The sequence below is a fragment of the Lissotriton helveticus genome, chromosome 7 (genome assembly GCF_964261635.1).
Source record: "Lissotriton helveticus chromosome 7, aLisHel1.1, whole genome shotgun sequence".
NCBI classification, from domain to species: domain Eukaryota; kingdom Metazoa; phylum Chordata; class Amphibia; order Caudata; family Salamandridae; genus Lissotriton; species Lissotriton helveticus.
The window spans coordinates 1,659,765,531-1,659,791,000 of record NC_136068.1 but is presented as its reverse complement, the minus strand read 5'-3'; the positions used below and the strand labels follow the sequence as shown (position 1 = coordinate 1,659,791,000).

General features: G+C 43.8%; 1 protein-coding gene across 6 annotated transcripts in view; it reads left to right on the top strand.

The window, feature by feature from the left end:
- LOC144770647 (E3 ubiquitin-protein ligase TRIM39-like) overlaps window positions 1–25,470 on the top strand; it is a 299,133-nt gene that overhangs the window by 49,095 nt on the left and 224,568 nt on the right. For 5 of the 6 annotated variants that reach the window (XM_078655353.1, XM_078655350.1, XM_078655354.1 and 2 more), the window contains exon 2: window positions 9,866–9,961. The exons of the other annotated variant lie outside the window; for it this stretch is intronic. In XM_078655353.1, coding sequence (XP_078511479.1) covers window positions 9,866–9,961 — 96 coding nt within the window. The remainder of the gene's footprint in view (window positions 1–9,865; window positions 9,962–25,470) is intronic. 6 annotated transcript variants of the gene reach the window in all.

Genomic DNA, 25,470 nt, shown 5'->3' with positions numbered 1-25,470 from the left:
CTCGCGTCTCTCGCGCCATCTAAGATGGCCGCCGCTCATGCTACGTGATAACGTAGCGTGAGCACTAGAACACTACTCTACATATCTCCCACTTTTATATCAAACCAGGAAATGGAAGTCTCAGTGTTAACTTGTATGTATGTATTGCGACTTATATAGCGCACGTATCACGCGAAGGCATCAAAGCGCTTGCCTTGGGAACCCGTCCTGGCTTTTCCCTGTGAGATAACCCCTACTGGGTATCCCCAGGGTGAAAGCCAGGCATCCCGCAGCGGGTGGGCCGCCGTAGTGGAGATTAAGCAACTATTGCCCAGAGTTGCAGCGTGGGACCCCATGGTTAGAATACGCACCGAGGTGAGAATTATCGAGTCCGTGGACATTTTGGGCTCAGGACCCTGCCGCGTCAGGAATTGAACCCTGGTCCCGGGCCAGACCTCTGCATCAGGGTCTGCCGCTCTAATCAGTGAGCCACACTCCTCCTTACTTACTTTTCTTCCCCCAGCTCAAAGTCTCGATACCTTCTTGGGTACACGGGTTCTCTCCGCGGGGAGTTTCTCTCTCTTCTCGGGGTTGTACCTCTGCTCTTGGACTTTCACTGCCCCTTTGGTCTGGTTCCATTTCTGCCATCTCCATGCCTCCTTCTCCTTCCTGGTTCACGCTGTCGTTCTCCAGTGTCCTCTGATCTGTCGCCACTTGCTCCCGGTCTTCAGGGAGCCATCCTAAGATCTTGTTGCACCGGGACATGCGATCCTGGGACCACACGTTCTGTCATATAGCTACTGTTAATCTAAATACTGTTAAGTTAGCATAGGCTTATTAAATGTTTAAACGCCATTGTTTCCTTTTGCTGCTTCTGCACACGATACATAATTGTTGATTTAGCTTTCAACCTAGAAGAGCTTGTGATTTACATGAGAATAATGTTATTGCTCTCATATCAGCTTTGCTTAATAAACTATGTCTGTACAGAGAGTGCTGAAGCTACAAGGATAACACGACACAGATTGTTGTGAGAACTGATCTCCGCACCTTCATAGACATAACATAAGTGCAGCTCCTGCCAGATTCTGGCTTTAGGCGTGTTTTATATTGCTTTGCTTCGAGCACACACACACACACTTGATGCGGTTCGCATGCAGAGAGCTGTTGGAAGCTGATGTGATCTCTTCATACTAGGATCTTGAGGTATGGGCCCGCCCTGCTAAAACCCAAAGAGACCTTCTTATATATTAATATAAAATGCTAGTTAGGGAGGGTGAGAATTAGATGTGGTTAACGCTTATTCATTTCAGCATAATAGCATGCTGTCACCTTTTTCTTTCTATGGACAAGTAACTATGCTGATAACTTTGCTTCTGATAATATGTTTCCTTGTATTATCTAAGATACTGCGTTTGAGAAAACGGCATTAGTAAATAAATATTTCAAATGTGCACGTGTCCTCATTTACTCCATGTTTTGGGTTGAAATGATTGTATAACGAAAGAGTGTTCATGTGTTCCACGTGACCTGAGGTATTGTAAGTTCTTGTTCTGGTTTGTCTAAGCATTGGGCGTTTGTTATGACCAATGAGACACTGTAGCTAGCTCGGTAAGGGGATTTTGGGTACTGAGGTGAGTTTTGGGTCACTCTAATTCACTGAGGTTCCAAATCTCTATGCACAGTTCTGTAGGAGAACGGAATCCCTGCGACATGGCGCCCATACGTTGGTGGTCTTATATCATGACACTTGAGTAGTTTATCATTCAATCCTTAACCCCTTCACTGTCGTTTCCGGAAATCGGTGGTGTCGGAAAAAACCTACCTATTTTTGAAATAGGTCTTTTCAAGCTTGAATCTTTCTAAAACGGTTTCCTTGAATTACTACCCAGTTGTGCTACAAAGTTTACTTTGTTTTTCTAAGTTCCGGTGTAATCATGGCCCAGCCTGTGGACATTCCGCAGCATAGTCACATTGCGGTGCGCAACCATTTACAGACTTTCCAAGTCGCGTTGGAAGGCTTGGCTGTGATTATGGTGGTGAGTGCGGATGCAGCGTACCCTTTCGAACTGTTTTATTCATGGGTGACGTTTCCGGCAGTGGACGCTAATTCTGGTGTGTTCCACAACTACACCCCCTTGCCTGTACCGAATGAATATACTCCCTACAGGGCACTGGAAATACCTATTGATCATTGGCAGCATCGCGTTTGGTTTGGTGGCGCCCTACCACATTCTTTCTCTGCTTCGAGGTTAGGTCCTTTGTCCATTCCAGGCGCAAATTGGCCTGCTTTGGCTGGATTTACCCCTCACCCGAATCACGGCGCTTGTACCCTAGCGGAGGTTCGTAGACTACATGTTGTTTCGATTGCCGTGATCCGTGCATTAGTGCAATACATAGGTCGTCATCTCCCGGCTGGTCCCCGGGGGGGTCCGGCTCTTCAAGCGGAACATGGCGGTTTAAAGCTCAATCCGGTTATGGTCAATGCAGTGTTTGGTAAGCGCCCCGATGACAAGGATGATTTTCCTTTCTGGCTTGCCGAAAAATTTGACCAACTGGAGGCTGTGTTTCCTAATTCTACTCCTGGTGATAAACATAGAATTTGACGATTAGTTTGCCGAAGGATTTAGCTCCCGAACTCGTTGACTGTGAGAGCTGGGGGAAAACTTTTGCGGCTGTTTATGCGAGGTGTTACGGCACCCCATCTATGGCTGTACTGCCTACGATCATTAAACGTGTTCAAGACGATCACGGACCGGAAGCAGCGGTTGAATTGGGTATGCGCCTGTGTGGCTCTTTTGAGATAGTTTGTGATCTCATACTTGCTAATGTCAAGGGGGACGCAGTGAACTTTCAGGTGTTTAATGCATTGGCAGCGATACCCGATGCCGAAAAACCCCGCCATTTGGCGAAGATTGTAGTGGCTGCTTATAAAACGGTGGGTCGCACAAGTAAGGGTCCAAAGTATTTTTCGGTCAAGGAGAAAAAACAACCACAAGGGCAGTCTGCTGAGGCAGATGTCCAGCCCAAGTCCAAAAAACTAAATTGGCCTAAAAAACAGAAACAGGGTAAGCAACAACAGCAGACTCAGGACTCTTATCCTGCGACTCCGATACCTGCACAGACAGAGCGTGTTTATGACTTGCGCGACAATTAAATCACCTGATAGATTTCAGGTTTCTGATCAACGCTCTCCTCGTTCCTTTCAGGACTCATCGGCCCCGAAGACCGGTGGAGGACGAGGCGGAAGGGGTCGGGGTGGTCAGCAAGGACGTGACCAACCCCGCCATACAGACGGCGCAGGGAAGCAGGACGTCTCGATGCCAAAAAGACCGCAGTTTGCCAAAAAGAAAGTCGCGGCTTTAACAGCGCATCGATATGCCCCAGATCGTGAGAACGCGGCTTCGGAATCTGACGTGGGCTCTGACCTTGCAGGACAGCGCGGTGGAGATTACCATAGTGAGAGAGGCCCTGAGTCCACTACTGAAGGTGACAGCGACTGATGTTTATGTTGTGATAGAAACAGAGGACACGAGAGTTGCTCCCCCTGATAGACTTTTTGAAATTGTCCTGTTAATCGAAGGAGACATACAACGTACTATAAAAGGGGTATTTTGGGAAAATCTTTCGTCTAGGTATGACATATTGCTTTCGGAGGCTGACTGGCCCCCACCTTTTGTCCTCGCAGCGCCGCGAGGGGAGGAGGTAATCCTCCCCAGTTTCGCGAACACTGTCTGGAAAGAGCATGCGCAGCATTTTGCAGAAGAGTGGGCTCTGGCTCTCGCACCGGCTCTGTACCGCAACCAATGTGGTTGGGATAAATTGTCCCCAAGCCACGAAATTCCTGTGCAGTCTCAGCCGCAGCCTCAACCTCAATATCCCAGTATTTGTACAAGGCAAGGACTCATACAGGCTGGAGAGGGTCCTGGACGCCATGTCCCCCGTGTTGGCCAGGAAGCTATTTCTCCAATGGAGATATGGCACACTGCCTCTGCGATCCTATACTAGCTCCTGGTCAACACCACCCTCTACCAAGCAATGCCCGGCATGTACTTGTGATGAGGAAAGTGATTTACATGTGGTCTTGTTTTGTCCAACTTACAAGGCAGCTAGGAAATACTGGCTCCTCCCACTTATTAGAAACCTTGGCTGTAGGGAGTACCTCCCGATGTATAGAATTTTAAAAACTGATGTTTCAAGTCCAATTGTGTTTGCACTAGCTAAATTCCTTACCAATGTCTGGCATACTCGCACCCGTATTCTAAAGTCGCAGGCTCCCACCTAATTTTAAGTCTAAGAAATTTTAAATGTACGGTCTTTTATTTGTTCTCACTCTAGTAGTATTCAATACTTAGAATGGAACGATCTTACATTGTACTATATGTATTTGTTGTTCATTCTTGATGATTTTATAACGTTTGAAATGTGTTTTTATTGTATATCTTTGATGGTCAAATCGGCCGAAATAAAGATTGAAATATAAAAAAAATATCCCATCCGGCGAGAAGCCAAGGCTTCCGTCGCAGCTATCCTTGAACAATTGGAATATCAGGGTGTAATTGAAACGTGCGTGTCTCCGATGAATAACCCCCTTTTTACTGTGACCAAGCCGGACGGAACGTATCATTTGGTTTTGGATTACAGGCATTTAAACTCGCATTGCCGTAACTGTGCAGTACAGAATACTCACGGCTCTGCGCTAGTGGATAGTCTTGTGCGTAAGCGTTTTAAAAGGACGCTTGACATTTCCAACGGTTTTTATGCCCATAAATTGGACAGTCTTAGTTCCCAATGGACCAGTTTTACTTCGGCCGGGGTCCAAAAACACTTTCGGCGTCTCCCAATGGGCTATAAGAATAGTCCTGGAATTTTCACTGCACGCATTGTCTCTCTTTTGGAGAGTATCGACCCGGATGCTTGTTCGTATGTGGTTGACATTTATCTCACTGACGACGAAATTTGGGGGCATCTGTGTCGCGTCAACAGCATAATTTGTAACTTTGCAGACATGGGTTACAAATTTAACTTTGCGAAATCGCACATTGCAGAGTACACAGTGTTGTTCCTGGGCTATGAGCTCAACAATGAAGGTAGAGGTTTAGCTCCTCACTTCCTGGAGAAATGCGCACAGTTGCGCACTCTGACAACACTGAAAAAATTACAGTCTTTACTGGGTTTTTTGAATTTCGGGAGAACATACATTCCAGAATATGCCCAGAGTATCAAGCCTTTGTATGCTTTGATACAACCAACTTTTTCCAAATCATGCTGGCTGCCTGAGCACTCAGGCATCTTGCAATCTTTGCAGGCTGATCTGCTTGCTTCTAAATTCTTACTGACTCGTGATAACCACACTAACCTGGTGATAAGAATTATTCCTGGAACAGTGGGTTTCACGTACCTGACTTTTAATGAAGGAGACACGGTACCTATTGCTTACAAGTCACACTTGTACACTTAGGCTGAAATGCGGTTTTCCACTGTGGAAAAGGTTTTAACAGCTGTACAGATGGCGATTCTTAAGGAACGTGCACTGTCACAGGGAAAACGCATGTTGGTTGTTACACCCTGCCCTCATTTAGAGGCAGTTACGAAAGCCAGTGTACGAAATTCGAAAGCTTTGCACCCTCGGTGGATTCAATGGGCTGCTTCCTTGACGTCCACGGATGTCACGTTTATTTTTGACACCTCATTACGGTCGCAGGAGTACTTGCAGTATGAATTCGTTCATCCTGCTCCTCTGGCAAAGCGACCGTTGGAGGACTTCCATTGCATCATTTACACTGATGGTTCGGCGCAGGTTGCGCATGGCTCTAAACACGCCTACGTCTCCGCATGCACCATTGTGGTCGGTGCCATGGTGAACGATGAGTTCAAGTCCCGAGTAGTGCATACACTGACTCTAGGGGACTGCACTGCACTGCACAATTAGCAGAGCTTCGTGCTCTTTTACTAGCGTTGGAGTATGCAGATCCGAGTGTGACAACTCTTATTGTGAGTGATTCTTACTACTGTGTACAGTCTTACAATGAAAACTTGTTCTTTTGGATTCAGAATGAGTTTCGTGATTCCAAGGGTAGCACAATAAAACACAAGATGATCTGGGTTCGAGTGGCTGAGCTTAAGGCTCAACTGCCGCTTGTTTTTGTGATTCATACTCTCGGCCATCAGCGTGTGGGAGTCCACGCTGTCGGTAATTCGCTTGCTGATGAAGCGGCGAAGTCAGCAGTGTCTAAGTATTTAGTTGCAGCAGTTACACGGTCCAAAAGTAAGATTGATAATGACATCTTGACGGAAGTAGCTGCCACTGAGAAGGGAGGTGAAGATCGTGCGGGGTTCCCTTCGAAGTACACATACCACTTAAGTCCCGATAAGGTTCCTTTTGTGAAAATATCTGATGTTCGCGAACGTTTAATTCCCAACTCGGATCGCAGGTCTGGCTTGATTACAGTGGCGTCTGCGCATGCGAGTGTCTCGGCCACTGTAACTCAATTACAACAGCGTTTCTGGTGGCGGGGACTGTACAAACAGACGCGCGACTATGTCCTTCGATGTGACATTTGCCAGCAGATTAAGCCTTCGCCTGCTAAGCGTCCGCCACAGACACAGTTGTACATATCAAATAAACCATTAGGTTGTGTTTATTTAGAGCACTGCGGTCCTTTTTCCTCTGATACTGCGTATAAGTACATCTTAGTAGCAGTTGATTCATGCACACGCTTTGTATGGGTTTGGCCCCATCGCTGCGCTGATTCACGGACTGTCATTAGAGATTTGCGTGTCTTTGTGGGAATTTTTGCCTGTGGTACCTTCCATTCGGATCAGGGTCCGGCTTTCACCTCTAAGGCGTACAAGGATGCCATGACTTCGATGGGGGTCCAAGTCAAGTTTTCGTCTCCCTACAGACCTGAGGGTAATAGTGTAGTAGAGCGAATGAACCGTGACTTAAAGCAATCTTTGACAGCTCGAGTTATAGGCACTGGCAGGCCCACCTCAATGGCGTGCAGCGTGCTCTTAATCTCCCTAGAAGGTCTCTGGGTGGGCGGACCCCATACGAAATGCTCTTTGGCATCAAGATGTACGTGCCTGACCTTGATGGTCTAGACTGTGTGGTTCGCGCCACAACCTTTGACGCAGATGAACATTGCAATGTTTTACAGGATCTACAAAAGACCAGAGACAGTCTTGCAAAGGAACATTTGCCCCCCACATCGGATGTTGCGTTGCAGATCCCGGTAGTTGGCTGGCTACCCCAAGTTGGAGAACTGGTTCGATAGAAGATCGATAACAAGAAAGAATTTGGACCTTCCTATCGAGCTCCGGTTCCAGTCCTTGGCGTGAAGGGCACAAGAACAGTCATTTTACCCCCTCTTCCAGGTCGTAAGGAAAACAGGTTTATCTCCATTGACAATGTCAAGGTACACAGAGTGGCCGATTCTTCTTAGTATGACACAAGTGGTATCCTGTCCTTCCATTGTGAGAAATTCAGTTTTGGCCACTACATCTAATCCTGAACCTGAAGTAGCCATCGAATTACCTGCACTTTCCAGTCCTTTATTAAGTACTTTTCCTGGTACAGACCATCATGATATCGATTACACTTACCCCACTGACTTGTCTATGCCTGACCTGCAAACCCGTTTGGCCACTGAATCAAGGTTTTCATTTGACACTGTTTCCGTTGCCTCGAAGAAACCCTCACAGTTTGCAGTTTATGCCACGTTATTTAAAAAACATTTTTTAATTCCCCCTTGGACATATATTTGGCTGATACTTTTTTTAATTTACCTTTTTATGTCAATTGGTTTTGTGTTTTATTTTTTTCGACTCATCAATGGACACTATGTCGAGGAAAGAACATGCATTCGACATCTCAATGGAACTTTGGCCCCACTTTCCTCGTCACATTCTGCACACAGATTGAAAAGAGACTTGACATTTGTTAACATCACTGCCTGGCCAGTCCTTGATGGTATAGTGTGGGATGCAGTTAGATTTCAAATTCATGGACCTACTGAAGTTGTTAATGTCCCTAATGTCCATAGAGTTAACATGGGGGATATAGTGAAACAAAACATACGTTCTGATGATTGGGATGTTCAGGCAGTAGAGAGTTTGTTTTCTGATTTGAAATACTATGCTGCCTTTGATGCTGAGGATTTATATTTGGAATCCGCTAATTATGGTGATTTGTTTTGCTTCCAACATTTTGGCAATCACTTCTTACATAAAACATCTTCCAGAAGAAATGCGGTTAATTTTACACAATGGGAGCATTGCCCAGCTCCTATAAAAGGCAGTTCAGATACACTTTTGAAAAAGTACACTTATTTTACTGACTTCAATCAGTGTCTGGTGTCTTCTTCCTCTTGTCTTCTCTCTTCCGGATCTTGGTCCATGTACTTCACCGCGTTGCGGCCCACCCCCCGTGGGTTCTTCATCGTCGACCTTGTTCACCATGGGCCTCACAACTGGTTCCCTCTTGGCTGCATCCGCACATCTCTTCGTTAGCTCAGCCTTTTTTACTATCGCTATCACTTCCTTTAGTGTGGCATCTCCGCTCGCCCACAGCTTGTCTTGCACTGTCTTGTTAGTGGTGTGCATCACTATCTGGTCCTTAATGAACCTGTCTTGTAGCGCCCCAAATTTGCACGTCGTCGCCAACTTCTTCAATGCCGCCACGTACTCATCAATTGACTCCTATTTCTTGCTTCCGCTGCTGGAAATTGTACCGATCTCGTTCTCGTCTTCCAGGGCCTCTATGTAGTTGAGAATATACTCCCTCCAGTCTTCCCATTTCAACAGGGGCTCTCCCGGTTTTGGTAAGAATGGGATTAGAGTCGTCATCAAAGACGCTTGCGCGCTCATTTCTTTGTGCTTTTTCTGCACTGTTTCCTGGCTCTTGGGACTGCCTGTCGCACTTGTCTCCTCCCCCTTCTCTGGTTGGAATTGGGGACTCTCTGCGCCTCCTGCTCCACTTCTCCTTGACTCCGCCAGGGCCCCTGTCCAGTTTGAGGCTCTCCCTTATGGTGCTTCCCCGGCCAGTGTGCTCCTTGTTGGCTGGGAGGCTATGGGTGCCTCTCTTCCTGCTGTCCTGCGTCCCTTTCTTTGCCCTGCGTGGTGGTACTAGGGGCTGTTCCTCCCTCTGTGCCTAGGGGTAGTTGCCCTCGTACCTGGTCATGCCGGTCTGCACCCTGCTCTGGTGCGTCCCCCGTCGCTTCTGCCATGCTCTCTGTGGTCTCCTGCTCCCTCTAACGTGGGGCCTGTCTTGCCTCTCAGTGTTGGTCCTTCCTATGTTGCTCTTATGCTTTATTCCTGGTTTTCTCCTTGTTGCAGGTCCCAGCCTCGTCGCCACTGTAATGATAACAGGACACGTATAGGGTGCTGGTGACGCTATTTATTAATAACTCTCAATTGCCACAGAGAGCGCCGAGCTAGCCGCCTCACTGCCCGGGCTCCGGCACTCGACTCGAGTCTCTCGCACCATCTAAGATGGCCGCTGCTCACGCTACGTGATGACGTAGCGTGATCACTAGAATGCGACTCTACAGCTTGTCCTTTCTAAAGTCCAAACGCGTTTTTTTTGCGATTTATACTGCAGGTGATTTAGATAGTGTTTAAATTGTATGACAAGACATGGCATCTCATAGATCCTCAATATCATACAATCTGTTTCTGCAAATTTTTAGTGCAAATTAACTAAACTCATGCTCACTGTTGGTTAATGTACATATTGTTCCTCACTTCTGTTTCACCTCTCATTAGTGTATGACATGTCTTTGTCATGAACTTACCCCATTCTATCTAATAATTAAGAAAATTCAGTAACATTACAAGATTTATCAGAGACCATTAATTCTGCTTATCAATATCTGACCATTTACAGGAAGCATTTCAGAGGAATCTCGAGCCATTAACAAGTAAAAGTGAAGATTTGGCTAAGAGTCTACATGAAAATGAAGAGAGAGTCCGCTATTTGAAGGTGAGGATCGGATGTTCTTTGCTCGCACTAATATCAAAGGATACATTTTTGTTGTTGTTTGTTCATAAAAAAAATGTATCAGGAATGGTTACAAATGAAAAGCCTCCACTTGTGGATAACCAGTGCGCATTAATCATAGGAAGCAATAGAAAGACGATAAATGCATGGACATCAGTTAGCGGTACAAAAGGGGGTGGTGATGTACGGAGCATCTGAACCAATCAAACACTCACACCCAGTCAACAGATTTGAGTTTAATCTATCACCGTTCTTTAGCCCACTTTGCCACACCAGTTCAGACATGGCCATATGTGCCTCATGGGGACAGTCCAGCCCGAACTGCCAAGCCATGCCTTCCCTGGACCAGCAACAAGCTTCCTAAGAAAGGTTTCTAGCATTTCAGCCGTCTTCAGCCAGGCTTGCTGAATCCAGTGGCAAAGTGAGTAAGGGACTCACGTCGGAGCATGCCCTGCCAACTTATGATGAACAAAGCAGTACAAAAGGAGGTGGTGATGGACGGAGCATCTGAACCAATCAAACACTCACACCCAGTCAACAGATCTGGGTTTAATCCATCACCGTTCTTTAGCCCACTCTGCCACCCCAGTTCAGACATGGCCATATGCAAATCAGTCTGATCCTGTGCTTCATGGGAACAGTCCAGCCCGAACTGCCAAGCCATGCCTTCCCTGGACCGGAAACACGCTTCCTTGGACCGGTTTCTGGCATTTCAGCCGTCTTCAGCCAGGCTTGCTTGAATCCAGTGGCAAAGTGAGCATGGGACTCACGTCTGAGCATACCCTGCCAACTTATGGCGAACAAAGCGGTATAAAAGGGGCTGGTGATGGACAGAGCATGTGAACCAATCAAGCACTCACACCCAGTCAACAGATCTGGGTTTAATCCATCTCCGTTCTTTAGCCCACTCTGCCACCCCAGTTTAGGCATGGCCATATGGTTAGGGCTGAGTGAGCACGAATACTAATGCATTACACCTAATAGTATAGAAAACAAAAATGGTAAATTGAAACAATGTACAATGATGGAACATTCAGAATATAAAGTGAACAAATTAATTGAGTTGAGGATGGAATCGAATGTCAGGCTCTGGATGGATAGTTGGAGCATGGAGTCCCATAGAATTGATTTCATATGTACTCAAGAGTGAAAATGAATGAGGCTTTAGGAGACATATCAAAGATAAGATGCATGGGCAATATCAATACCTTACTATTTGCCTGCAGAGCCCTCTGCCAGAGACTGTGACCTTGAAGCATGCTTTTGTTACCAAATTGAAGATATGTCCATACTATTGGCCTGCCTGCATGAGTTTTTTCTGTCCTAGCGCAGGGACACGCTAGTTGAGCGTAACCGCGCGCTTTATAAAACTCCCTTATTATTATTATTGATTTCAGAAGGATCAGTGGCTGCATGAATATGCCAGGATTTGAACTTGTGTCCTTTAAGGGTTCTTTGCAATCAGTTCTCTCTGAAACATTTACAGAAGTGTTATAGAAGATAATAGGAAAGTCAAGGAACTTTATTACACCTTTAAAAATAAAAGTTGTGTGGCACAGGATACCCTTGCAGGGAACCTGGCACTAGGAATTCAAAAGTGATCAAAGGGATTCAGGAAAAAGGACTATTGTGAAAAGAGAAAACGTTTGAGGAGCACAAAGAAGTTGATATAGTTGGCTACAATCCAGTGATGGATGGAAAGATAATTTCCTTTTTGGTCACTAAGTATGAGAAATATCTACCTCTTTCACTTAACTTCTGTATTCTAAAGGGAAATACAATTCTCATCCTCACTCCAGGTAAAGAGACCTAAGTGTGGTCCAAGCATAGCTGTAACATAAGACACAGAGGCTCTGCCTTCTTTTCTGCTTTGTATACTTGCTGTACAGCTCACAGTACTTGTTCTCCTCTCCTGGCTATTCCCGTATAAGTTACATGTGGTCATTGAAGTCAGTTATGAAATAGATATGGTGTTGATAGTGTTATGTTTCATATAGGTACACTAATATGGGCCCAGGTAACATCATACTCTTTCCCCTACCTCATCTCCCCTACATTAAACAGTAACAAGCATTTTAAGGATTGAACGCCATTTATGGACTGGACTGGACCTTTTATCTAGATCTAGGCTTAGGTGCCGAAGGAGGGTTTCCCTGAACAATAGTGTTCTATGACTTCATCTTTAGATTGACACAGCATGAATGAATATTCATAAGGCTACTTGGAAACCACTCATCTTTACTCTTACAAAACATGGATCTTAGGGAATTTTTATTTGGTCCCAGAAAGACATGTCAGAAACATTTCATATATGCTGGCATATATGCTGCCTATGATGAAATCTGGAAAATATCCCAATAAGAGGCCGCAGAAAGAATACAAGAAATAGACCGTATTAACTTACTTTCTATCATGTTATTGAGCTGGACGTTGCAATGATTGCATGCTTGCTTTGTGCCTTGCCGTATTATAATCAGTACGTCTCTGCTTTCTGAATATAATCTAACAGATTAACAGATTGAAATGGCACGAAGGGGAGCTAAATATATAATGCTGCGTATTGAAAAACTGGACCGTCTTCCATTTACAGTAGCGGAAGCTCCGTCTACTGAATGGCTTATCCATGGCAACATAACTCTACTGGAATGGTGGAGCAGTGCGTTAACCTCGAATTGCGTATAAGGAAATATACACTAGGAAAAAAAGGTTCACTCCATCTTTGCTTCATCGACCTTTCCAGCGCGTTTGATCTAGTAAACCACACCAAGTTATGGCAAACGCTGGAAAGGATGGGCGCACCACATGACATTCTTAGCCTTTTATCTCAGATATATGCTTATTTAATATCTAAGATAAGATGTGGCCAAAACGGGGAATGCACAACGCACACTAGAATAACGCAAGGGATCAGACAAGGTTTCGTTATAGCCCCTCTTTTATTTTCATTATACATCAATTACATTGATGTTTTACTACTGAGTTTAAAAGCTGACGCCCCTATGGTTGGCAAGAGAGTAACCCCTGTTTTATTATACGCGGACGATGCAGTCCTGATTTCCAGGACTGCAAATGGCATTCAGCTCCTGATAGACAGTTTCACAAATTTTATGAATGATAAAGATCTATCGATACATTTGACAAGGACCTTGGTCATAATGTGGGGAAAAAGTTAAATTAAGAGTAGAACTCACCACGTTGAGGGAGTGCCTATTGCAAGGACAGCTACCTTTTCCTATCTGGGGTTGCTCTTTAATTGCAAAGGTACACGGAGTGCACATATAAATTCTTGTAAACTGAAATTTTTGAATATAAGTGAGGCACTTTTTAGATTTTCACAAAAAGTGGGTAACAAGCCAGTACGAGAAACCTTAACATTTTATGGGAGCAAATGTACAACAGGGGTAGGTTATGGCTGTGCACTTTGGGGTGAGGCAGATAAGTCCCTATTACAAACGTTGGAAAATAAATTCTTACGAAGGGTCTTATCGGTTCCTAACTACACGGCTACCTTTATCATCCACAAGGAGACAGATGCACCATACCTTGGGGCCATATGTAGGAAGCCAAATTGCGATTGCAAATGCTGAAATTCGCAGAATTTCATCATTTGCAATTGCAATTTGGCCAGTGTGCTATGGAGCACACAAAACCCCACATGCAAAATAAGGAATCTCAAAATTTGCGATTCCTTATTTAGCAATGTAGGAAGCACCCAAGTCGTGCGATTTTGGCTTAAGGAACCGCAAATTACCACCAACATCAGGTTGGTGGTAATTTGCAATTTCTTTGAAAAATTCCCTTTTTTGCATTTTTCCAAGTGCCATGTGGCGCACATACATGTCCTTTGCGCATTTATGTGTGCCACATGTGCATAAATGTTTATTTCAGTCGTGCAAAAGGGTGTCTTATTGACACCCCTGCAACCTTGAAATTGCATTCACAATTTCCGATTCTCTAATTGAGAATCGCAAATTGAGAATGTCTTCCCATTCATTCCTATGGACCTTCTAGCCCATAGAAATGAATGGGAATGTATTCCTTATTTGCTAATCTCATTTTGCGATTCGCAAATAAGGAATGAGTGGGATTCGCAAAATATTTTGCTAATCCTACCTACATTGCGTTTTGTGATTCTCTAATTGCGATTCCCTAAAAATCGCAATTTGAGAATCGCAAAACACGTTTTACCTACATATGGCCCTTGGTGACTTGATCAGTATGGCTGCCATTATGTTTTGGTATCAAATTTGGACTAAGGATGAAACGCATTTTACTAGGACATCATGATATTGTCCACTCAAGGAAAATACCATGGTTTCAAAATATACGAGGCCTTTCAATTGAGTGTAATGTGGATGTCGATTTTAGAGACCCTGTGAGTATCCAGACTTACAGTAAGGGGGGATTTAAAAAGGAGATTTCTATAAATCTAGGGAAAAAACTAGAGAAGCTGCAATGAGTTTAAAACCATGTGTCAAATCCTATTTTGAAGGGCAATTCTCCCGGGGGAACCCAACCATATCTTATATTTATTAGGTACACTCAACATAGATTTTATCTAACAAGATTAAGGTTGAGTACGCTCCACTATCAGATAGCATTCCCTAAGATGGGTAAGTGGAGCGCAAAATGACCTAAGTGCACGTGTGATGGCACATCCCCCAAAGCACTCTGCACTTTTTATTTTTTGTAACTTATATAGGGATATTAGGAAATTAATTTTACGCCCTTTTTTTATCGCTAACAGACTGTATTCTTATAAGAGCGCTTTTTATTAGATTTGTAATTTAGAAAATGGCTCGATATGTAACGCGGTTTTTGTTCTTATTCAGTTGGCCATTAAGCAAAGAAAATAACTTTTACAACTAGAAATTTTAAATTATGAAATTGAGTACTTGTATGCATATAATGTTATTGTCCTTGTGATGACATCCAAGTTTGATTAGCACACTGTAATTTTTAAACATGTGGAGAACGTGTCTTTAAATTGACCCAATTAGAATGAATTGTTTTTATGAGAAATCTAGTTATGAGATTTTTAATTGTATGATTATTGAAATCCTGTGATGAATCTATTGCTGCTCTTTTTCTTTTTCTTTTCCTTTTTGTAGAACTCTTTTATGGATATATTGTTATATTCAGAATAAAGCTTGTTTTGATTTGATTTGATCTGAACTCTACTGGTCACTACTTTTCAGTTTTAACATTGCCTTAAACAGAGGCAGGTGGGCAAATATAAAAAATTGGGTAAAGATTACATTAAGGATTCCAGGGATTTCCCTTCTAGATTTCGATGTCGGAGTGGGGATCGAGCAGTGTTTGTAAGTGGTACAAACTGCAAGAACGCTTTGAGCGGTTCTCTCATGTGCCAGGACATATTTTTGCTCAGGGTTTGTAATGGGTCAGTAGCAAACTTGTCCTGCCACATGAAAGGGGCTCCAGCTGCAGAGATTAAACCAGTGTTCAAGCTGCTCTCAAATGGGAGTTACTTGATGCTGAAATATCAAGGTTGCTGTGGTAGGCTTCCTGGCATTGACTATCTGGTCACTGTGAACTCCAGGATTACTTGCTGTATGCAAGTATTGTTTCTCCCGACAAGTGCAGTCAGGGAGGTGCCGTTATGGCCTTCCTTGAATGTTTCTTTTATACAATTTGATACTTTGAGCAGACTGAAAGCCATGCTTTTACAGCAAACTGTACCATTAACCTCTGCTCTAGAGACCGTTAATCTCCAAATCGCAAGGACCTTGACTGAGATACAGGCACTTATATGTATAAACTGCCCCATTCATTTCGCAGAAAAGGTGAGTCGTATCTTTAATATGTCTGATACAAGTGGAAATGTACACCTATTTAAGACCATAGGGTCAGGATTTCTTAGCACCATTCAGACAATCCTCAGAGTTATTCCAAACTTTATACAGTCTGTATTTGGAAGCATTTTTGGAGGTCTGCCTCTAATCTTGCTCTCAATAGCTGTAATTCTGATTGGGCCGCCCATTGCGTAGCAGGTATATGACAATCACCAACGAGATGGCAAAAGCACTCATGGAGCGGCAGTACAGTGAACGTATAAGCATCTGGGCAGACCTCACCTAAGGGAACTAAGCGCCTCTTGGTTTCTATTGTTTAGGCCAGTCTGGATGTGCTGCATCTTACCTGTTCTTCGATGCCCATTTTGTGGTTAAGAATGCATATTGGACCTCTGTCTAACACTCGCAACCGACACGCCTGCGGACTTGAATACCAGGCTGGAACCCTTGAGGTCTCATGCTCGGCAATTTCCCCAGCGTATTCCTATACTAACAATTGCAATCCTTGAGAATCCGCAGGTGCCTTTTACAACTGGAGTTAGCTTTAGCTCCACCACTTGCACCCAGGTAACGACAACAGCACTGGCTGCCTACACCAGTTGTTGGCAGTACTGAATATCATCTGTGCTCCATTGACGTACTCCGCAAGGTGTTACAAGGACCGTCCCCTGCAGCAGCAAGCAGCGATGATGTTGCGTCTCCCAGCCAGGACAGTTAATCTATAATTAGCATCATCGTGTGCTGGGAAATAATTCAGATTTTCCATTTAATTTTAAAACCAACTAAATTTGGAACATTTCCTAAAATTGACACTTTTGTTGGAAAAAGCAGGGCCTTCTAGAAAGCTTGTGTGGGTTCTACCTGTATAAACAAACTCATTTAGGACTGTGACTTACGGAAAAAAAATTAAGAAGTGATTTTTCAGTGAACATGTTTCCCCTTTTGTAAAACTGTTTTTAAAACGTTTTTTATATTTTAAAGAAAATATTTAATGGCTCATTGATAGTATTATGATGCCTAGTAAAATTAGTGGTCTGCATCCATATTATTATTTTTGTCTATTCGGAAGAGGAGTGGGTGTTATGTTTCCTAGAGGTACCCTAAAATAGGCCCAGGTAACATCCTACCCTTTCACCTACATCATCTCCCCTACGTTAAACAGTAACAAGCCTTTTAAGGATTGAACGACTTTTATGGCCTGAACCTTTTACCTAGTTCGAGGCCAGTTTGCAGAAGTCGGGTTTCCCGGAACAATAGTGTTCTATGACTTCATCTTTAGATTGACACAGCATGAATGAATATTCATATGGCTACTTGGAAACCAGGGGGACACCCATCAGGCATCTCCAAAATGTATTCTCAATTTGCTGTAAAGTAGAAACAGTAGTGACTCCCCACACTGATGCCTCATATGTTGCCACAGATATTGTTTTGGCTCCGTATACCTTTTTTGTATCGCCTCCAGAGGTTTAGACTCCAACTTTTTAATAAAACAAAAAATAGCCCTATACTTCTTTCCATCAAGAGACCTCTATTGGCCACCATGTTTTGCCATGTATTTTTCAAATAAAATAGTACCCACAAACAGAATGAATCTACAACCTCAAATTTTCTCCCTTCTATGTTCCAGGCAGGTACATTTATTGGTCTTGCTCCTGCCACGAGCACCAACAATTTAAATGTGTTCACTTTAAGGTCTAAGTTCTTCATGAATCTTGTATATGAATCCATGAGCGTCTGCAATGCATTGGCGGTCCGAGCCAGCAGTACCCCGTCATCTGCATAGAGGAGTAGCCGAACTGCCGTAGAATAATAAAGGGTACATCGCTGTTGGACCCGAACAATATGGCTTCCACAGAATTCGTGCACAGTGAAAATAAAAAGGGACTGAGTACGCACACTTGCCGGACACCACAGGTAATAGCAGTGTCTAGAACATTCCCCCTTTCTCCCAAAATGGAGAGAGCCCGTGGCAGAGGAGTCCATTTCCAGAATAAAATTAATTATTGGCTTATCTATGCCCATACCTTCCATTATTGACCACAATTACTTATGAGCCACTTGATCAAAGGTGGCCGATAGGTCCATAGAGGCCATGTAAAGGTCTCCTGCCTTGGCTGCTGTATATGTAGTGATCAATAAGTTAAAGTTGAGACATTGATCCACAGTCCCTATACACTTTTTAATGCCATACTGGGTTCAAATTAATATCTTATTTTCCTTAGCCCATACTTCTAACCTGTTTAACAGGAGACGCCCCATTAGGTTCGCCGTACAACAGCAATCTTGATCGATAGTTTGTCGCTATTGCTTTGTTCCCCTTTTTTTAAATCGGAATAATAACTGAATTTTTCCATGAGAGGGGAGCATTCAATTGTGTTACTGCATTAAAAACATTAGTATGTAAGGGGGACCAGAGCTCTTGATTGATTAAAAATAATTCTATTGGTACCCCGTCTGCCCTGCTTCCCTTGATTTGCTACATTTATTCAGTGCCATTTTCATTTTATTCAAAGTAAAAGATAGTTTAGCTCCCACTGGGGGAATCGGGCAGCACAATGGCATTAGGGGCCCTCCCAAATACCCCCATAAAATGGAACACCCATGCATCCATTGTTACATGCTGGTCTAGAGAGATGTCTGTCTCATCTATGAGAAACGGAGCATTAATTATGTTCCAGAAATCCCTACTATTTTTTCGTGTTGCTGCTTGTATTAATGTATCCCATGCTTCCTTGTTTAGGGCTCTTAGGGGGATGTTTTCAAGAATGTGTGATAACCATCACCAAAATAGCTTCATGCAACTCTTCACATTGTAGTCTATTGTGACAAAATACGTTTTTGATAAAATTGTATTCCCAACTCGGGAGCACCATGCAATCGTAGCAGGATAACACGGCAATTGTCTGCCTAAAAATTAACGCAACCCTAACCCCTAAAAAATGTGAAACAAAAATGCAAAAAAAGATGAAATGCCCCAAATCACAATACAAAAACCAGCGACAGGCCTGCAATTCCCACGCATCATGCAGGAAAATGCACTATAAAAGCAACACAAAAAACACACGAAAAACAAAGCGAACTGCGTAGCACCATGGATGCACCCGCACCGAGTGCAGAGGACAACCCGAACCACACAAGCCCCACGGAGGACTACCCAAGAACCCCATGTACGGGAAAGGTCAAGGAGAAGAGGAAGACACTGTTCAGTCTGCAGGAAGACTGGATCATCGTCACAAAGGTGATAGAACACTACCAACAACTGTTCGTCACCTCAACTGTGTCATCGGCAACACTAACGGAAATATGGCAGACCATCGTCCGCAAAGTTAATGCAGTCTGAGCTTCGAGGAGGTCAATGGAGGAGATCAATAGGCGGTGTCATGAGGTGAAGAGCCAGACCAAACAGAAACTCGCCGCCAACAGGAAAGCAGCAAAGGTGACTAGAGGTGGGAGCCCAGCACCCCAGGAGAAGCTGGATGAGCTGGAGGAAATGGTGGCAACATTCATCAGTGTGGAGATGGTGCAATGAGTTGGGGGCCTGGACACAGCTCGAAATTACCTGACACAACAGCAGCAGGGTGAGTAACCACCAGGGACTGGGTGGTCGCAGAAAGATGGGCACAATGGTACACATGCACAATCATGTGTAGCACAGTGCACACTCACAATGCTAGTGGAACATGTCCCTGATACCCTTGGCACACTGCTGCACACATAGAGACACCAAGTAGGCCCTGTCACCAATGTGCACAAAGGGGACCCCCTCCCTATCACCAATGACACAACATACCCATGCACATGTGCTGAATCCAGCAAAGCTGCGGCTCTGTGACCCACACTGACAATGCAAGTGACACTGCATGACCGATAGAATGGCTGAAGTCAAAATAATTGACATGGTGCACGAGTCGACATTGAGGTGGCCCAGTGAGGATCACATCCGTAAAGGAGCAGGTCACACTCTGACAAAGGTTTACCTGGATGTCCCACAGCTCTCTTAAACCTAGGTCTTCAATAGATTCCTCCAGGTAAACACTTGCTGGTGATTTTCCTGGGTGTGAGAGCTCCACCCAAAGTTGCTCGTTCAGGGTCCCCTTTTCATCACCTTTGATTTTATGCCAACATTTCACCTATGCTCCCATACGTTGAAAAGACTGTTTTTGTAGCCCAAATTCCAATGGTATTTGGGCGGGGGAGACCATTTTGGGGAGTTGGAAGATTGCACGATATGATTTAGATATTATATTATCAAGGGTTAATGAATCCTTTCCCTTGAGCACTTCGCTCCCGTAAGTAATCGTTGGCTGGATTTTGCTTGTAGGACCCGTATTAGAGGGTCGAGTGTCAGGTCAGGTAAAAGCTTCTTTAAGGGCTTTATAGCTAGGTGGGTTGTTGCACCCTTTCGCTTGTGGTTTGAATGAGTTATTTGGGTCCAATATTACCCCTAGATATTCATATTTTGCTCCTTGTTCCTAGCGATGACCATCAAGGAACCAGCTCAGATGATTCTTGTTGCGGGAATTTACTGCCATTATTTTTGTTTTGTTATAGTTTATTTTTATAGCGTTTTTTTGTGAGTATGTATGGGTGACATTCAGTAGGTGTTGAAGACCAATTGGAGTCCTGCTTATCAGTACTAAGTTGTCCGCATAAAGCAGGTATGACAAGGTAGCGTTCCCAAATTTTGGTGCATGAGCTGCACAGCTATTCAGTCTTTCTGGTAAGTCTGCTAGGAATAGATTGAATAGCGTGGGGGCTGGAACACACCCTTGTTTAAGTCCATTTGAGGTGGGAATTTTATTTGATATTTGTCGACCATCACCAAGCTTTATCCTAACCCATGTTTTCGTGTGTAGGTTCCTTAGTTGTAATAGGAGGTTTGACGGAATCCCCCAGCCATCTAGTTTTTGCCAGAATTTAGTTTGATCTACGTGATCGAATGCTGCAACAAAGTCTATGAAACAAAGGAAGGGCGGATATTTTCCCTGTTTGGCTGCATCCATAAGGAGGGTCAGGGTCATTATGTTTGTTATTAGTCCTTGCCATTTCCGAAATCCAGTTTGTGTTAAAGGTATTATTTGATTCTTTTCAGTCCAGGTGGTTATATCGTTTAGGAGGAGTCCTGCAAAATATTTGGCCTCGATATATCAATCAAAGTTATTAAACGATAATTTTTCGGCTCGGCCCTTGTTTGTAAATTGGGCATATAATAGAACCTCTCCACGAGTCAGGAATTATAGTTTTTCTAACTGCATAATTGAAAACCGGTTCCATTGCGTTACTCCAGTATTCCGGGTCGTTTTTAAACAGCATAGGTGGAATTCCGTTGGGACCCGGGGCTCCAGCCAGTCGGCCCCTTGCTATTTGTTTTGTTATCTGTTTAGTTGATTTGGTAGTGAGCCCCTCCTTTAATCTCCAATCAGCATTTAGTGCTTGTGATTCTGTTGGTACTCTTTGTTCTTGAATTAGTGCTGATCTATTGTTATCCTCTGTAGGAGATTGGCGGAGGGGTTTTGGCTCCTTTACGTCATTACTGCAGTTCACAGGCTCTAGATATTTAGGTTGGAGAACTGTTTCTTCTTTTTTATTAAAATGATTAAAGAGAAACACTGTCCAAGTCTCTTCAGAGATGTGGGAGTTAATTCCGTAATGGTTTGGCCGATGTACTTTATTTACGGTTTGCCAAAATTGTGCGCTGTTTTTTTGTTTGGCATCATAGAGCAGTTTGGCCCAAAATTTGTTGTTCGCAGTCGTTTTCCTAGCCCATCTTCTCCTCTTTAGAATGGCCTTTGAGGCACGTAACGACTGCTGCAAATTTTGATTGCCGGGTGACCTCCGGAGTTGCCGCAGAAGTTGGTTTATAGATGTTTTCAATTTTTTTGACACTGGGGTCGTTGCTATCAAATTTCGAGGGTCGTTTGCGATCTTTCGTTTTGGTCCCATGCTGATTGAAAATGTATTGCCAAAAGTGACGGTAAATTTTTCCCAAGTTTCCAACGGGTGGCCTAAGTGGTCGTGTACTTCCTCAAGCACTTCTTTTGCTATTACTGCTACTGTTTCAATGTTTTTTGAATTACGCCTGATTCAATGAAGATTGGTTGCTTCTATTGTAACAATAGATTTTTCGGCCTCCTGAAATATTGTAACTGTAGTATTAAGTATAATTTCTTGTGGCATATGGTCACTAAGTGTGCTGTTCCCTATTTGAAATGAGGCTATCTTGTCAAACATAGTTAGTGGTGTAAAAGTGAAGTCAAGATGGGAAGATACTTTAGATGAATTAAATGTTGATGCTGGGGGATTATCTTCCAAGAAGCGGCCATTAACTGCCCTCCAATTCAGATGTTCTAGTTCCGAGAGTAGATAGTTTGAACTCTTTGATGGTTTAGTTACCATTGAGCAACCCTGAGATGGGATATCCCATATACCAGTTAGATCCTGCGTTAGGTCGTCTTCCTGGTTATTCCCTAAAAGATGCATATTAAAATCTCCTGCCAAGATGACTTTGTCTGCGTCAGCCTCTTCTATTAATCCTGTTACTTCTTTGATTGCTTCTTTGGATGCTTGTAATTTGTGTTTGGGATGAAGGTAGATGTTTATCAAGATTACCTTTTGAGCTGTCTGATTGAAGAACAGCATAACCGTTGAAGCTTGAATGCAGCTTGGGGCGGAGATATATGTTTTTAGTTGATGCATTTTGCCAATTTCTGTTATAGAGGAGAGAATGAGTTAACCCCCCGATCGGCGTCCAAAAATGGAGTGTTTAATGGCAGAAGTAAAACTAGAGGTGTATCCCTGTAAGTCGAAGGGTTTGTCTTCCCAGGTCTCCTGGAGTAGAATGATGTCAAAAGTTTTGAGGTAGTTAAAGAAGTCGTGATCACTCATTTTCGAATTTAAGCCGTTAATGTTCCAAATACAGATTTTGACTTCATTGGAGCCCGATCGAAGTGGTGCTGTGGGTAGCCTCCTGTGTCAATTTAAGTGTGTTAAAAGGATAGTGCGTTGGAGCCCTTGCCTTCCATTCGTCAACAAAGATTCCTTTAGGGGGGACTGACTGGTTGTTGGTGTCCGACCCTTTGCTCCTCTTAGGACTGAAGACACTGGTCGAAGCGGACTGTCTGTAGTTAGAAATGGAGCTGGGTATTGTGGTTTTGGGACTGATTTTAATGTGATCCCCAGTTTTGAAATCTTTTATTTTCTTGGGTGATTCTGCTGGCTATTTCAGTGGTTGGCAGACCATTATTCGGTAAGAACTCAACGTTCAATAGGTCGGAGCTGTGAATATTTGTTAGTTTGGGGATGGCTTGCAAGAGTCGTAGTATGTTCCCTCTGTTTAAGGTATCTATTCGGCCTCGCGATTTGTATAGAGGTACGAAGATGTTCGTATCAGACTCCTCCTCCTGGGCGAATTCCTGGATCGGATGCGCAGAGGTGTAGCTAGCCGCGCCGCAAACCTGGTGTAAACTGGAGGTGCCTGAGACCGGGAAATCCCATCCGATAGTTTCGTTGTTAGATGGTAAATTGATATGATGATCCCGGTCTTTTGCTTCCGTGCCTCCACTTAGAGATATTTTTTCGGTGGTTCTTGAGTTAATTCTCTAGTTGTGGGTTCAGATGTGCGTAGGCTCACTTTTTACGTTTCTTGGCTTTGCGCCGAGGATACCTTAATTGCTGGGGAGGCTGGGCTGTAGTGCTCTTCTGGCAGTGGTGTATCGCTATTTTCCTCGAGCTTGCCACATTTGACTTTCTGAGTATCTAGGTCAGAGTCAATGGAGTACTCGACTCTGTCCCCATTACTCCCATCGTATGTCCTTTTTTTTCCTTTTCGTTGATTTCGTTTTTTTTTGCGTAAGTTTAGGAGTGGAAGGATTTTTCCTCACTCTGCCAGACCTCATGTTTCCCCAATTAAGAAGGCAGACAAAGGGACAAAGAAAAGGTCTGCTGGCTATTGTAATACTCTCTAGGTAAATAACGCAGTCACAAGGGGATTAGCAACAGTTCTTACAATTCTACGGGTTTAGCTTCCTCTATTTGTCAGTCTGTAGGCTGTAGGCTTTCCGCTTCTACTGCTGCCGCTGTCACTGCCAAAGTACGCTCCCCAGGATCCCGTCCCAGGTTCCCAAGCAGGGAACAAAGCAGCAAACTCTGCTTTAGTCACCTGACTCCACCTGTGTTCACCAACCTCCACCACAGCTATTCTGCACCCGTCAACCGGCTTCTGGAGGAAACGTGCGGGGGGGGCCACGCTTGGTCAGAGCACTCAATGCCCCGCTCCCACGACTCCCAGCTACCTTGGACGCTGTATCTCCACCGGGGTAGGCGGGCCGGACCAGGGCCAGGGTCGGGCTGGGCCGGGCTGCACGGTCAACCCCTGCCTCCGCGATGAATTCTCGGTCCGGGAGACACAGGCGGGTTGGCTCCGGGTTTCTGGCGGTTATTCAGTGCGACGCGGGGAAAAGCTTCGCCGTCGCGGTCTCCAATTCGATCGGCTGCAACAGACACTGCGAAAGACTCTGGCGTGTGGCGTGGTAAGGCGCAAACTACGGTCTGGATCCTCTGGATTCAAACGCACTTTAAGGGAAATGTAACCAAAGCATTGCAACTTCAGGGAATCCGAAAACAAAGCACTGCCCGTACAGTATTTAGCTATACATTTGCAAAGCATATGAAAAGCAAGGAGTGCATTGGAGATAATCTATTTCTGTAATAAGATGTCAAGGTTTGCAAGAGAACAGATAAGAGACAGGCACATTTTTTCAACCTATAATCCTACATTTTTTATTCCTCTATATCATAAAAATTAATATTTGATACCTAAGGAAACTCGTAGCATGTAGATGTGTTCCACTGTCTACCCCGTTTTGGAAGTTAATCATAACATACATCCTAGGCCAGGTTCACAAATTAATTTGTACAACTAAGAAACCCTTTAATTGCATAAATAAGTTTATTTACAAGGGCAACATTCTTGTGTTCAAGAATCAATGGCGTTTTACCTTTAAAACTGGGTTTCTCTAAGGTGGCATACCTTCAATATTTGCAAAACACAATCTCGAAAATCTGTGGATGCTCTCCAATTTTTAGCAGGTAGTTTACCACCCAGAAAATGTTTCCAGACTTGCCCCTTTCAAGGACTGCATAAAAGTGTGTTTGGAATGGGAACTACGAAGAAACACACTCAACAGAGTTGGGCAGTAGAGTCAGGATTAGATTGCGCTCTCACAAATCTAAATTGTTTTTGTTACATTAATTTTTGAAAGTGTTATGTAATGATAGCTTCTGAAACATTTTGGTCACATAAAAGATCCCACTGGAGTTACTCTTTATATCTGCAGCTATCACAGTCATATATGTTTGATCTATTTTATGTGTATTGATTGACATAAGGAACGTACGTTTTCTGTACAACTAATTAACATTTTACCTCTGTCTGTCAAACACTTCACAGACTTGAATGACATTTCTTATAGGCCCATCTGCTTGGAAGATATTTCCAAATATCCTCAATGTCATGCCAGCTCGCTCTTCATGTAATTTCATTTGAATTTCATTTGATAGACTCTGGAGAGGATAGGACTGTAAACAAAATTAAGGATCAAACACCACCATCAGACTAATAATACATGCACGCCTATTTCTCTGAATTATTTATCTACTGAGAACAAAATGGCATGA